We start from the raw sequence: 16383 nt of genomic DNA, 5'->3' as shown, positions 1-16383 counted from the left end.
ATAGATAGATAGATAGATAGATAGATAGATAGATAGATAGATAGATAAAGTATTTATTGATAGTCCTCGCACAGAAATATTTAATCATGAAGGGATGGTTAAAACATCACTTCCCAATTTGGTTGGCTCTTTATTTATTAGAATATCACTCAGCTAGTGCTATGGGATTATTTTCCTCAAAGTAAGAAAAAGGTCATGTCCTGGAAAAGGCACTGCAAACAAGATCTTGGGTGAACAGAAAGGTTCCTGCTTTTGCTTAACAGCTGCTCTCTTTAAAAAAAAAAAAAAACCTTAAAAAACTCATTCATTTATTTTCTCTTCCTCTCACCTCCCTCCTCCCCCCCAAAATGGGGAAAAAACAAGAAAAACAAAACCCTTGAAACAAATCTGCATATTTGAGCAAAACAGATTTCTATATTGGTGATGTCCAAAAATGGATGTGTAATTCAGCATCTCAAGTCAGTGACGTCTCTGTGAGGAGTTGGGTAGCATATTTCCATCACCAGTCCTCTGGACCTATATAGTTGATCCCTTCATTGACCAGAGTTTCTAAGCCCTTCAAATTTTTTTTTGTTGTCATAATTATCTAAATTTTATCCTAGTTCTGCTCACTTCACTCTGAGTCATTTCAAACAAGTCTTTCCAGGTTCCTTTGAACCTCTACCTTTTATAATTTCCTATAACACAACAGTATTCCACTACGTTCGTACACCAAAACTTATTCATCCATTCTCCAAATGATGGTCACCCCTTTAGTTTCCATCCGCTTGCTACAATAAAAGGTGCTGCTATAAATATTTTTGTACATATGGTTCCATTTGTTCTCTGAGCCTCAGTTTTCACATCTGTAAAAATGAGGGAGTTGAACTCTTTGGCCTCTAAGGATCCTTCCAACTCTAAATCTGTAACGCTATTATGATACTCAAAGCTATATATAATCATATTGTTATCATAATCATCCCTGGAGGATGAATTTATTCCTATTTATGTATTGCTAGACACCCCTCCTCCCATCCCCTAGGAGTACTTAGGTAGGCATTTACCCAAGAGTGAGCCTTGACATCAGCGCAGACTATATAGACCATTTACCTCTGCCTCTTAGAATCCTTAGCACTCTCCAAGCTTAGTTCATGTGCTATCTCCTTATGGAAAGTCTTTCAATATCCACTTCTTCCTGCTCAAATTATCATGCATGCACTTATCTGTTTATATATTGTTTCTTCCACTAACCTATAAGCTCCTTGAGGGTGGGGACTGTTTTTCATTTTTTCTTTTGTATCCCCAGCACCTAGCACTGTGCCTTGTGCCTTGCACATATAACAAGTGCCTAATAAATGCTTGTTGAATTGTACCAGATGAGAGAGAGAGAGAGATGCTCTTCGTATTGTGACTCTACCGTGCTTGGATTGTGTAGTGTTGCTATCTCCCAACAATGGCGGAGAGAGAGGAAGAGAGAGAGACAGAGACAGACAGAGACAGAGAGAGAAGAGAGCTTCAATTCATCTTTGTCTTTTATTCTGTGTTCTTGGCCAATCAGTGACAATTATCTCTATACATCTGACACATATTTCTGTCTCTCCATTCGCACTACTATTGAACTATAGCAACTTTACTCTTCCCCTAAATCACTTCCCTAACCCCACCTCCACTAGCCCTGTCCCCATTTGGCTTATCTTCATTATTGCTGCCAAAATTTACTTTCCTGCCTAAGTCTTTATTGTGCTACTCATCTCCCTGAAGCCCTATATGGGTTCTCCTTTGTATTATAGATCAAGTCCATGACAGTTCCTATGTGATTCACAGGTCTTCACCAGGTGCCCCAGCTTACATCCATGCCCCATGTCACATCCTCCTCAGACTGCCTCCTCTGTGAATGCTCAGAAATCTCCTTTTTAAACTTAACTCATTTTGTCTCTGTCTCTATGTTTTGCCTTATATTTGCATTACTTACCTTCTCTCATTCCAACAAGTAAGTGCTTATTCTAACAAGTCCATCACTGAAATAACTTGTTAAATCTCATCTCCTCCATGAAGTCTTTATAGACTGATCAGAGCTGAAAACATTGCTCCACTTTGTTTAGTCAGGACAGAGAATTCTGGATTCCCTTCTCAGTCTTTACCCAAGAAAACATACGCCCTTGGCACCCATCACTATCCCTCACTTATCCCTTAATCATATGTTAGTATTAATTCTGGACTTGGTGTATATTATTAAGTTCTTCTCTGTGTGTCCTTTTTTATGTGTGTGTCTGCTTGAATGTGGTTTATACTCAATTGTGAGAACTCAGAGGACAGATGCTTTCATCTAGCTCTAAAAGCTTGTTGATCATAATGAAAGAATATGTGGGATCATTTATATTAGGCTTAATGGAAAACATGGAGGAGATAACATCTGGACCCATTCTTAAACATGTTATTCAAAAGAAAGATTGTGAGATCCTTTCTTTATATCCCCAGCACTTAGCACAGTGCCTGGCATATAGTAGATGCTTAATAAATGCTTGTTTACTTGAAATACACCATTCTGTAATATAGCAAAACTTTTCCTATGATTGGGAGGGCAGATCGTGTTCATTATCATCTTTTGCAGTTTAGCCAGGTAAGAAATAATACAATGTGGAAGTATGGAATGAAGAAGCAAAAATACTAAACACACCCTTTCCTGACAACAATGCAATAAAAGTTATATTTAAGAAAGGGCCTTTCAAGAAAGAATTAAAAATGAATTTGAAAGGGTAGAGCCAACATGGCCAAAGTAAAGTCAGGGACTTGCCTGAGCTCTCCTGAGTTCCCTCCAAACAACTTTAAAAGAATACCTTAAAACAAATTCTGGAGCAGCAGAACCAACAAAAGGATGGAGTAAAACAATTTTCCAGCCCAAGACAACTTAGAAGGTCATGAAAATTCATGAGTCCAAAAGTCAAAATTTGGAAGTTGAAATTCGGAAGTTGAAATCCAGTGAGTCAGCTTTTCAAAATTTGGGAATCAAAATATCAGATATTTGGGAGCTAAAATCCAGGAGTTAAAATTTGAAAGTCAAATTATCAAAATTTGGAAGCCAAAACCCAAGATTCAAAAATCAGGTGTCAAAATCAGACAGTAAACATTCAGGAATCAAAATCCAGGAATCTGGGAGTCAAATTGTCAAAGTTTGGGAGTCAAAATCCAAGGACTCAAAATGTTAAAATTCAGAAGTTAAAATTTAAGAGTCAAAATCTAGAAGTCAAAAAGTCTGAATTTGAGAGATCAAATACAGGAGCCAAAATTTGGGAGTCACAATCTATGAATTCAGAATTTGAGTCAAGATGTCAAAATCTGAGACTCAGATAGAACCAAGATGGCAAAGTAGTTAGCACCAGAGCTGAGCTCTCCCAGCATTTCCCTCCAAACAATTTTGAAATAACACCTTAAGTCAAATTCTGCAGCATTGTTAACAAAAGTTCAAGGTGAGTCTTTTTCCAGCCCACGACAATTTAAAATGTCAAAAGGAGAGGTCTGAGACAATAGGGTAGAGGCTGGCCAAGAGCATACATGGGGCTTAGAGGCATCAGCAACAGCTTTGAGAGCTCTCAGCCCAAAGATGGTGAAAGGAGTGGAAAACTGATCAGAAAGATATTACAGGGGACCTTTGTGCTAGCTTTGGATGCAGGACTGGGCATTTTTTGGCAACTCCATTGCCTACACTCAATTCTAAGTTGCAGTTGTGGGACAGAGAGGAGCACTTATGGTCACGAGGGAGTAGGAGTCCTGGATGCAGTTGTTGGGTGGAGAGGAGCACTAGAAGAGGAGTAACCACACCTCTGTCCAGATTTCATCACCCTGAAAGCACGAAAAACAAATCCTCCCCCCACCCTACCTAGGAACTAACTGTGGAAACAGCAGCATAAAAGAACTTGGAGCCTGGAAAAGTGACACCCCCCCCCCCCCCCCCCAGCTGAATAAAGCAAAACTAAAGTTACGTGTCAAGGAATAGGTGGGGGAAAAATGAGCAAACACTAAAAAAAAGAATCTGACCATAAAAAGCTACTATGGTGACAGGGAAGATCAAGACACAAACTCAGAAAAAAACAATGAAGTGAAAACAGCTATGAGCGAAGCCTCAAAAAATGCAGAGTGGATACAAGCCCCAAAAGAATTTCTGGAAGAGCTAAAGAAAGAGCAAAAAATTATTTTAAAAATCAGTGGTAGAAAAAAAATCAGGAAAAGAAATGAGAGCAATGTAAGAAAATTATGAAAAGAAAATTAATAACTCAATAAAAGATGCATCAAAATACTGAAGAATAACACCTTTAAAAACAGAATTGGCATAATAAAAAAGAGATACATTAGCTTACTGAAAAAAATAATTCCTTAAAAATTAAAATTGGGCAAGTGGAAGCTAATGACTCCATGGGACATCAAGAAACAATACAACAAAGTCAAAAGATTGAAAAATGCAAGAAAATGTGAAATATCTCATCAGAAAACAACTAACCTGGAAAATAGATCAAGGAGATATAATTTAAGAATTATTGGACTACCTGAAAGTCATGATTAGGAAAAAAAAAAGCCTATATATCGTATTTCAAGAATTATAAAAGAAACTGCCCCAATAACCAGAGAACCAGAGGGTTAAATAGAAATTAAAAGAATCCACCCATAACTCCCAAAAGAGATCCCAAAATGAAAACTTTCAGGAATATTATAGCCAAATTCCAGGGCTCCCAGGTCACGGCGAAAATACTTCAAGCAGTTTCAAAGAAACCATTCAAATACTGTGGAGCAACAGTCAGAATCACACAAGATTTAGCAGCTACCACATTGAAGAAGTAGAGAGCTTGGAGTATGATATTTGAGAAGACAAAGGAGCTAGAATTATAACCAAGAATTACCTACACAGCAGAACTGAGTGTAATACTTCAGAGGAAAAAATGGATACTTAATAAAATAGAGGACTTTCAACTATTCCTGATGAGAAGACCAGAGCTGAACAAAAAAAATTTGACATGCAAACCCAAGTCTTAAGAGAAGCATAAAAAGGTAAAAGGGAAAAGAAATCATAAGGGATTTAAGGTTAAACTATTTACTCTCCTATATGAGAAGATGATACCCATGACTCCTAAAGACTTTATCATGATGAGAGCAATTAGAAGGAGTCTACATTAATAGAAAGCACAGATGTGAGTTCATTATGTTGGAATGATCTAGAAAAAAATGGAGGAGTAAGGAAGAAGGATTCACTGGGAAAAGGAGAAAGGGAGAGGAAGAATGGGGGAAATTATCTCACATAAAAGAGGAATGGAAGGAAGAGTTTTTACAGTGGAGAGGAAATCAAGGTGGGGTATAGGCCACACTTGAACCTCAGTCTGATTGGAATTGGTTCAAAGATAGAAGAATATGTATACACACGCAGTTGGGTATAGAAATCTGTGTTACCCAACAGGAAAGTAGGAGGGGAAGGGACAACAGAAAGGCGGAAAGGGTAAGGAGGTGGGCATATTAAAGGAAGCAGTGGTCAGAAGTAAAATAAACTTTTGAGGAAGGATAGAGTAAAAACAGAGAGAGAAGAATAAACAGAAAAAAGTAGGGTGGAGAGAAGTATACAGTAACCATAGCTGTGAACGTGAAGGGCATGAACTCACTTATAAAATGGAAGCAGATAGAAGAATGGATTAAAAAACAGAATCTAGCAATATGTTGTTTACAAGAAACACACTTGAAACAGAAAGACAGAGTTAAAATAAGGAGCTAAAGTAGAATCTATTGTGCTTTACACTAAAAAAAAGTAGGGGTAGCAATCGTGATCTCAGACAAAGCAGAAGCAAAAATAGGCGTAATTAAAAGAGAATCTGGGAAAATGCATCTTGCTAAAAGGTACCATAGACAATGAAGTAATATCAGTACTGAACATATATGGACCAAATGGTATAGCATCCAAATTCTTAAAGCAAAAGCTAAATAAGTTATAGTAGGAAATAGTAAAACTATACTAGTAGGGGACCTCAACTTTCCCCTCTCAGAAACAGATAAATCTAACCATGAAATAAATAAGAAAGAAGTTAAGGAGATGAGTAGAATTTTAGAAAAGTTAGATATGATAGGCCTCTAGAGAAAATTGAATGGGAATAGAAAGGAATATTTCTTTTTCTCATCTGCTTTATAGAAGAATGAACTGGCAGGTATGGGAAGTGATCTTCAGTGCAGGGAAGATGCACGTTAATGAATTCATTGATCTGTTTGACTATTTGAGAAAAAAAAAAAGCATTGTAATTATTTCCAGGTTTCCTCTTCCTCCATTGTGGTCATATCATGTTAGATTAGGGTCCAAATGGGATAACCTTAAGCTCTAAATAGGAAAGTGGGGCTGCTCCTACCTCAGGCAGAATTGCTAAGGAGCAGCATTTCATGTTACATCATCTCTACCCTCTTTGGTCTAGTGCATGGCCCACAGTCCTTTAGGAAACAGCTTTTTAAAACGCATCACAATTAATTGGTTAAAGTACTGGACTTGGAATAAGGAAGTCATGGTTTTTAATCTTTACTGAGGTACTATTGGCAAAATATTTAAACCTCTCTCAGTCTCAGTTTCTTCATCTGCAAAATGGGGATAATAATAGCCCTTACCTCACATGGTCATTGTGAAGATTAAATGCGATACTGTACATACAGCATTTTCCAAACCTTAAAGCTCTATTTAAATGTTAGCTGTTCTTATCCACAGTTGTGATTTTTAAAGTCACTTCCATTCTGCCCTCCCTACCTTGCCCCAAACTGGACAATTCTACCACGCTAAAAAGTGCCTCCATTTTTAGAAGCCATCTCTGCCATTATGAATAATAATGATAATAATAAAAAGCATTTATATAGTGCTTTAATATTTGAAAGGCACTTTATGTATGTTATCCCATTTAAACAATGGTGGGAAGTAGATGCAATTATTATCCCCATTGTACAAATGAGGAAACTGAGGCAGATGGCGGTTTGAGTGCCTTGCTCAGGGTCACACAGCTGGTAAGTGTCTGAGGCTGGATTTGAACTCGGGTCTTCCTGACTCCAAGACCATCACTTTGTCTATTGTACCTTCTGTCTCTCTGCTCCCACAGGGGTACTTATTAAATATTTGTTGGCCTACCAGGGGCCCTCTTCTTTTCTCCCTCTGTACTCTTTCACTTGTTGATCTCTTCAGCTCCCATGGATTTAATTAACATTTCTATGCTGATGATCCTAAAACCTACCCTTCCTGCCCCAGCCTCTCTGCTTGCCTCCAGTCTCTCATCTCCAACTGCCTTTCAGACGTCTTGAACTGGATGTCCAGTAGAGACAGCTCAAATTCAGCGTGTCCAAAACAGAACTCATTCTCTTTCCCTCTAACCCCTGTCCTCCAGCTACTTTCCGTATTACAGGAGAGGGCAGCACTATCCTTCCAGTCCTTCAGGCTTACCACCTAGGAGTCATCCTGGATTCCTCACTACCTTTCACCCCCTGCCCGCCATATCCAAGCTGTTGCTAAGCCCTGTCCATTTCACCTTTGCAGCATCTCTCGAATATGCCCCCTTCTCTCCTCTGACACTGCCACCACTCTGGTGCAGGCCCTCATCACCTCACACCTGCACTGTTAGAACAGCCTACTGATGGCTCTGTCTGCCTCAAGTCTTTCCCCTCTCCAGTCCATCCTCCATTCAGCCACCTAAGTGATTTTCCTAAAATGTAGGTCTGATCATGTCACTCCTCCCCCTACTCAATAAACTCTTGTGGCTCTTGTTTGACCCCAGGAGCTAATACAAAATGGTCCACTAGGCATTCAAAGCCCTTCATAACCTACCCCCATCCTGCCTTTCCATTCTTTTTACACCTTACTCCCCAACATGTACTTTTCCATCCAGTGACACTGGCCTCCTGGCTGTTCTACCAATAAGATTCTATCTTTCAACTCCAGGCATTTTCTCTAGCTGTTCCCCCATGCCTGGAAAATTTTTTACTTCTCCACTCTGACTACTGGCTTCCTTTAAGCCCCAACTAATCTCACCTGTTACAGGAAGCCTTCCCAAACCATCTTAATTCCAATGCTTTCTGTCTTCTATTTATTTCCTATTTATCCTGTGTAGGGCATGCTTTGTATATATTTGTTTGCATGTTCTGTCTCCCGTTAGATTGTAAGCTCCTTGAGGGCAGGGACTGTCTTCTGCCTCTTTTTTTTTCCATCCCCAGAGCTTAGCACAGTGCCTGACACATAGCAGGTGCTTAATAAATTATGATTGATTGTTGCCTTATGAAGCAGAGCTGAATTATTTTATGATTCAGGATTGTGGGACCACTGAAGTGTATCTCCTTATATCATGAAACAGTTTTGGGGGCAACAGGACCAAGAATTACATGACACAAGTCAATAAAGAAGTGACATGTCTTGGCATGCAAGAAGCCCAGAAAAAGAGATTTAATCAGTTGGTGCCGTAGTTTAGACTCCTGATCGTCAACTAGCACATTTCTAGCATATAGGTCTTAAGTACGGTTCATCCTTCAGTCTGACTTCTATTTTAAGCTCCAATATATCCAAGTCAAGGTGATTGTATTTCATCCTGCTTCCTTTTATTTTTTTTAACCATGGAATTGCCTGGGCAGGTGAACAGAACGTTAAGCTAAAAGTAGGAATTGAATGGTTTTTCATTCCTCAGGACAGCCGGGTACATACCAGGAACTCCAAAATGGCATCTCTCCAGGACTTCCTGCATTTAAGAATTTTTCTAGTTGGTGCTAATTTGATTTTCCTGCCACGTTGGAGATGTTGTATAACAATTCTTTGTTCCAAAGTCGAATGACATCATCCTGGAGACTGGCCACTAAAAACAACCTTTGCCAACAGAGCCTTCCTTTCCTGAAGATTTGCCTTCTCCCTTAACCAAAGCTGAGGCACAATAATGGTTCCATTGATGTGTAAATAACATTCACCTCTGCTTCTAGATCATCCTGAGGCTGAGATGTAGCCCGTTAGGGAGGAGAGAACAAAAGCTAATGTAAGCAAGCAGTCCTGTATCATAGGAGCATCTCATCGCATATTGAGAACTAGGAGAGACCATAGACATCTTTGAGTCCAACCCCCTTCGTTTTACAGAAGAAGGACTGTGGCCCAGAGACGTGAAGTGACTCCTTAGGCCTCTCTTCAAGGCAGTGTGAAAGTAAAACGTAACTTGGCTGCTTCTGCAGAACACTAACGGGAATTCCCTTATATCACAGAACAGAGCTGGACAAAGCCAGGCGGTCACCCTGCTAACAGATGCTGCTGCTTCTTGTCAGATGGCCTCTACATATTGGCACAAGGCAGACGCTGTTGGAAAAGCCTAGCGAGAAAATAGTTTTGAGATGAATAGGCCCCATCTGTATTTGGGAATCAGACTTAAATGCTCTTTTCTTAAACTAACAGCATGGGGAACTGCTCCCCTGCTCTCCCACCCCTGCTCTTCCTGGTGGGCACTACTGGAGGGTCATGCCTCAGGGAGCTTCCTGGTGTCAGAGATGTTCTCCATCCCTTCCCTTGGTTTCCTAAGCCCCTCCCTGATGCCCTGCCTTGCTCTTTCACTGGCTATTGAGTCTGAGGTAAAGATAGCTTTTCTACTAGGCTGTTCAGTTGCTCCTAAACTTGATCTAGCACTCTCTCTGTTTTTCCCTTACCCTTACCTTCAATTCAGTCAAATGAAATACCATGTAAAGGGTTTTGCAAACTTTAATACACTATGTAAATGCTAGCTATTATTCAGTGAACATGTAATTATGCAAGTCACTTTGCTAGATTCTGGATGAAAAATAGCTCTATCCTCAAGGAACTTAACTGGGGGATGTAAAATACATAAACCTATACAGTAAGCAAATACAAGATAATTTGAGGAGGAAGAGAGCACCAACAACTGGGAAGACCAGGGAAGACTTCCCTATAGGAGGCAGCACTTAAGCTAAGCCTGAAAGGAAGCTATAGATTCTGTGAGGCAAAGGTGTGTAGGGAGGGACATCCTATGCAAAGGCATGGCAGTGGGAGATTGAACAGTGGTTTCAGGGAACAGCACATAGACTGGGTTACCTGGAATGTAGAGTTCCTAAAGGAGAACAATATAAAAGAAGTCTGGAAAGGTAGGCTGAAGCCAGATTGTGAAGGATTTTAAATGCAGAAAAACTAGAGGCAATAGGGAGCCACTGAAGAATCTTGACTTTAGCTTGTGTAGCTACCGGCTCCAAAAGTTAAATAGTGTTTCAACTTGGATGATTTTACTGTCTCCTTAACTGAAAGGAAGAGAATTTGTCCTCATTTCTGATACAGGGGTGTGGGCAAATCGTCAACGGTAAGATGGGTACCATATTTAGTGTACTGTTCTCATAGGTCTGTGAATTCTCACTTATTTTTGTTTCAACCAAACCTTCCAACTCCATTCAAACTACTGTGCTCCCCTTTTAGGTCATAAAAAAGGAAACTGGATTTTGGAGAGACTTTGGATTTGGAATGACTTGTCAGTACCGGTCAGACTTCATCAATATAGGTAAGAAAAACTATCTTAGTGAATTCTGCTTCCGCACTGCCACCCAGAGGTCATTATTGTACTTTATTGTATGTGGAGGTGAATGGAAGGAATGTGGTCAGAATCCATGGAGAATGAAAGCCTTGTTTGTCCCAATGCTGATTTCAGGTGTTTTCCTGAAAATGGGGGCTCAGATAAAAGAAAAAAAAAGAACAAAAAATGGGCAAGTAAAGGAAGCTTTAGGAAAAACAAAAACAATCTCATGCTTCCAGTTCATTTATGCTGTCCCTTTGGGGTTTCAAACCATAGCTAACAGTATGTCTTTTGCATACAAACATGATGCTACTAATTCTGCATTGGCCGGGCTGGCTCCAGCAGCAGGTTGGATTTGCTTTGATTTCCCATTACCTTTCCCCACCAACCATTCCCCTCCTCTCCCAACCCACCCCCAAACTTAACTACCTTGTAGATCAAGATCATATCTCTAAGCATGTAGAATTTTAAAACCATGGAAGACACGAGATGGAATGGATTTTAGATACCATATAATACAACCTATTCATTTTAGAGAAGAAAACTGAGTCCCAGGAAAGGGAAAATTAATTTCTCAGAGTCATGGAGTAAGTTACTGGCAGAATTCAGACTCTGGGCCAATTTAGTAATCTTTCCATTGTGTTGAGCTATAGTTATCCATCTTGGAATTGAATAGAAAGAAGATATGATGGCCATTCATGGAGCCATTGACAATCCCATATTATCATAACATTCCAGAAATACCATGTATGTGTATAACACTTTTTAGAAGCAAATAATTAGTTAGTAGTGCAAATTCCGATTTACGTGTTTATTCAGCTTGGATTTATATTTCAAGTCAGTAGGCATTTATCATTTCTCTATTTTTTAAAGGCAAGGGCATACCTATAGTTGATGAGAGTGATGGGCACATCAAGGAAGGAAGATGTTTCTGTTAAGTGTGAGGGCTATTATGACTTCAGTGTTACTTTCTGCAACATTTACATCCTCATTTCTATCATATAATTCTGGGTAACTAAGTTTTCTTTGTGAGGGCTCTATTTGTCCTTACTTTCTTTAGTTCATAAAGTGCTATATCACATGTTTATTATATATATGTATATATATATATATATACACACACACACATAGACACACACATACATATGTATGTAAATGTATATGTATATATTTTTCTTGCCTTCTCAGTGCATGAGGAAAGGGTAGAGAGGAGAGAATTTGGAACAGAAAATAAAATTGAATTTAAAAGATTATAAAGTTCATCCCAATCTTCTGAAGAAACACTAGCAAAAAGCATATGTGGAAAGTGCCTTGCACTTGGTTTATAACCTACAGCACTGAATTGGGAGTCAGGAGACTACTCCATATTTTAACTCCAATACTTGTTACTTGTGTCTCTTTGGACACGCTGCTGATCTTGTTTCTCCATCTCACAGTTGTTGTGAGGGAAGTACTTTGTTAAGTGCTAAGTAATGATAGTAATGATTCACCTTGGTATAGTCCTTTAAATTTTATAAAAACAAGCACAACTTCCTAAAATCCCAAGCCATTATCTGTTTCCTGGGGAAGAGGAAGAGGACAATGGCAAAACCAGAGAATGCCAGCCAGGGGAATAAATGACCAGCAGGGGCTCTTAGTGCCCTGAGACAGCTACAGGAGCTACAAAGGCCTAGCAACTGGGCTGTGGTAATAACGCTGATTGGGCTAACAGAGTGGCCACGATGATGAAACTGCTGCTATTTATCTAAGAAAAAGACAGGACTCATCAAACATAAAGATATCAAAGATGAGCTATGAGTGAAGATGTTAAGAGACGTACTGGCATTCTGAAATCAAAGTTGAATGCAAAGAATATGTTAAAAACAATTAACACCTATACAATATCAGTTTTAATATGTTTTCAGAATTATGAAATAGAAATATTTTAGGAAGATTTGTAAAGTTCTATAGAGGGAAAAGTGACTGGGACAAAAGCCAGTGCATCTAATACTGGTAACAGATTTAGAAAGTATCCTAAAAAAAATCTGTGTAACACTAATGAAACACAGGACCCATCACCCTAAGACAGCTTATAGAAAGGTTAACACTCACCAAAGAGGATGAAGAAGATTAATCGACATTCGCAGAGGGCATGATGAATTGGCCAGAAACCTACAGAAATGCTTTGTAACAAAGGGATATCATTTTACTGAACAATAGTAAAGTCTGACGACTATTACCTGGCAATAGATGTGTTGAATGTAATTGAAAGTAATCTGCCTCCTGATAGAACCTGTGGAATAACTAACAGCCAAGAATGGAGTCTAAAGGTGCTCCATGAGTGCCATGAGCATATTTGTGCATTTAGCGCAGTGCCTGGTACATCATAAGCACTTAATAAGTGATTGTTTCAAAGCCACATAGTGTTTTTACATGAGAATTTTGTTCTGGATGATTCAAGATGTAAAGATATTGCTACAACTTTTCTGAACAGGAGCCTGAAACCATGGCATCATGAAACATGAGAGGCAGCATAGTAAAGGGGAAAGAGCACTGGCTTTGAAGTCAGAGGACTCCAAATCCAACCTCAAATCCTTACTGCCTGTGTGACCTTGGGCAAGTCACTTAACCTCTTTGGGCCTCAGTTTCCTTATCTGTAAAATGAGGGAGAAAAGTTCACCTTTTGTGACCTCTGAGATCCCTTCCAGCTCGTAACTCTACGAAACTCTATAGTTCTCAGTTTCCTCATCTATAAAATGAAAGAGGTTAGGCTAGATGAACTCAAAGGCTCCTTCTAGCTCTAAATTTTTCCCTTCAGCTCCTGAAAACACCCAAGTGAATGACTGCAATACTAACTAGTCCTTTAAGATCATAACCTTAATTTGTCTAATAGGGTAGAAAGTAAGAGGTAGTCTTCAGAATTCTAGAAGATAGAGACGATAGAGATTCTAAAATGTACGAAAATGTATATGAGTATTTCTTAGAAATGTCTCCTTTCCATAATGACAAACTTGTATCCACTCCCAGTGGGAATATATGCATGTGTAGATAATATGATTTCCTGGGTGTTTCCCTTATGACAGGTGGGTTTGACCTGGACATCAAAGGCTGGGGAGGAGAAGATGTGCACCTCTACCGCAAATACCTGCATAGCAACCTCATTGTGATTCGGACTCCTGTGCGGGGGCTTTTCCACCTTTGGCATGAGAAGCAGTGTGTGGATGAGCTGACCCCTGAACAGTATAAGATGTGCATGCAATCCAAGGCCATGAATGAGGCATCACACGGGCAGCTGGGGATGCTTGTCTTCAGGCATGAGATCGAGGCTCACCTGCGCAAACAGAAACAGAAGATGAGCAGCCAAAAGACATGACGTCCTTCAGGAGGCGTTTTTCTTCTCTTGGAGATTTATGGAAACAGTCACTGTTGCCTGGGAGAAGGCTTTAGTGAAAGATGGCGGAAAAATCACCTCGTAGATCCAAGGGTTAGGGGAGAATGACTGTAACCTCTCTCTGCCTGCACAAAGCTTAACAAGCCTCCATTAAGTGCCCCAATTTACTTGGCAGTGTCTGACAAAGGCAGAGATGATTATGAGGTTCAAAGCAGATGAGTGCAGAAGAGTGTTCTGATTACTTACTGTGTGGCGATTTCAGTAAGATGGGAGCTGTTGTTTTGTGAGCACCTTGAGACATTAAACGTATGAAGGCTAGTGCCTTTAACTTAGACTGAGAGGCAGTCACATTTATTTCTAAGGGAAGGAACATCTCAATCCAACTCTAAGACTCTCAAAAGCTGTGAGATCTAAAGGCTGGGGGGGAGGGGGGGAGGTATGACATTTGCAACTTTTGTGCATTCACTAATCAAAACCAAAATGAACCAAAAATTAAAAGCCATGAACATGTATTTTATCACTTTCTTCTAAGATTAACCAGAATTAATCTGTCCATCTGTCTGGTAGTAATTCTTAACTGTCTCCATTTGTTTATTTTATTTAAAAGTACACTTTTTTTTTGCTTGTGATTTATATTCTGCTTATTTAAATGTCAATTTGCAAGCCTTACTGAGAGAGAGCACAACTTCCTGTATATTTTTATGGTTTTTTTTCTCAAGACATTTTTAGATGAATTATGTGAATATTCAGAAGTTCATAGCATACAACTCAAGAACTACAAGAAAGCGGATGCCAAAGGATGGATGCATCCTGTCAGGCAGGCACTGAGCTTGAGACAGTTTAGTAACATGAAATGCACAGCTTGGGGCTATTGATAACCAAGAGACATATTGATATGGCTATCTGCAGAGTACTCCTGAAAGAAAGAAATTGAACACTGGAAAGAAAGAAAAAGAATTTTCACCTTGTTAGAAAAGGGGGAAAAAATCTGTCAATCAAGACTTGGGATTTCTTGATACATTCTAAACTCTTTGTACACATTTCTCCTCAGGAAAACTGGGGTCCACTTCAAATAAACCAAAGCAAGCTGTGTGAACCAAACAATCTCTTTTCAAAGCAGGGTGCTCTTCCTGGCTTCTGGCCTTCTTGAGTTAAACTGCAAAAAAAAATATATTTTTGTGAACAATCGATGGATTTGTCTCAAGGAATGGAACCAATTCTTGTGCATCTTCTCATCCCAGTCCTTCTGGACACAAGTAAAAGAGTCCTTTTTTTTCGTCAGCAGTTGTTTTCCTTGGTTACTGGGACACTTCTGGAAATCGTATCTTCTCTTTCAAATTGTTGTTTTAATATGGCCAGTTTTGTGTGGTTTCTACATCTCATTTTAAGTTGGTTGATTCATTAGCCAACAACAGATGCATGGGCCAAGTTACTGATTTGTTTCCCTGCCCTTCTGTTTGCCCACCACGAACTCATGTCTGAAAAACTTCATGTTCATTCAAGCTGGTGTTGTGTCAATCATGAATTGTAATGGTCTGTACCAGTAGTTTGTAACAATTTAAATAAAAACACAATACATGAATGTTAATGGGATTGGATAGCTAATAAAAGAAGACTCGCATTGATGCTTTGTAGTCAGAATGTAGGATATGGGCCTCCCTTTTGTTGGAGGAGAGCATGAGTTGATTGGAAGAAACTTAATATTGACTTTAACATATTCTTCACAATGAACTTCTATATTGATATTCCCCATCAGTAGGCTATATTTGTAGGCTTAGTTTTCCAGCCATGTGGATGGGTTCATGATGGTCTCACATTTTCTCTCTCAGTTTCCCTTATCACTCAGAGAACAACTGACCAGGGTTATGGTTCATTTTCAGAGAAAAGAACCAGACTCTATGAAGATGGAACCCATGACCTAGACCTTAGTGTGCTCTCTGTGTCTAACTACACTAATTAGTCGCTCATTTAGCCATGGTCCATGAGATGCCCAAAGAGGTCCACAAGATGTTCCAGTGGCTTGGTGTTGTATACAAGAAATTAGAAAGGGAAGTGGGAAAGGTGGTAACCCAGTAAGTTACATTGAGAAAAGCTTTTGACTTTGAAATATTCAACAAAAGAATTCAACAAATTCAAAGTGTAAGCATGGCAACCACTCAAGGATGCCCTCTAGTTCATGGAGGCCCATGAAAGAAGGAAACCTTCCAGGACACATGTCAAAGGTATTTCTTCATGTGGTCAACCCAGGTTGAATGGGAGTAGAGCTCTTTTGCAAAATTAGGGTGAAGAGGAAAATATTGAATGTAGGTTTGTAATTTGATATCCCAGATAAGTATCAAATCATACCATGAGTACTGTGTTCACTTTTGGGCACCATTTTTTTTTTGTTATTGTTTCAGTTGTGTGTGACTCTCCATGTCCCCATTTGAGGTTTTCTTGGCAAGGATGCTGGAGTAGTTTGACATTTCCTTCTCCAGCTCATTTTACAGATGAAGAAAC

At 39.4% G+C, this 16383-nt stretch overlaps 1 protein-coding gene across 10 annotated transcripts in view; it reads left to right on the top strand.

Annotated features, from left to right (window-relative positions):
• The window catches only part of CSGALNACT1 (chondroitin sulfate N-acetylgalactosaminyltransferase 1), a 400361-nt gene extending 384895 nt beyond the window's left edge, over positions 1-15466 (top strand). For all 10 annotated transcript variants that reach the window (XM_027865511.1, XM_027865507.1, XM_027865514.1 and 7 more), the window contains 2 exons: positions 10421-10502; positions 13577-15466. In XM_027865511.1, coding sequence (XP_027721312.1) covers positions 10421-10502; positions 13577-13866 — 372 coding nt within the window. In that variant the 3' untranslated portion in view covers positions 13867-15466. The remainder of the gene's footprint in view (positions 1-10420; positions 10503-13576) is intronic.
• The last annotated feature ends 917 nt before the right edge of the window (positions 15467-16383 follow it).

This window comes from Vombatus ursinus, unplaced genomic scaffold (assembly GCF_900497805.2).
Source record: "Vombatus ursinus unplaced genomic scaffold, bare-nosed wombat genome assembly UNPS02014778.1, whole genome shotgun sequence".
Taxonomy (NCBI): Eukaryota; Metazoa; Chordata; class Mammalia; order Diprotodontia; family Vombatidae; genus Vombatus; species Vombatus ursinus.
This window is presented reverse-complemented; position numbering and strand designations above follow the sequence as displayed.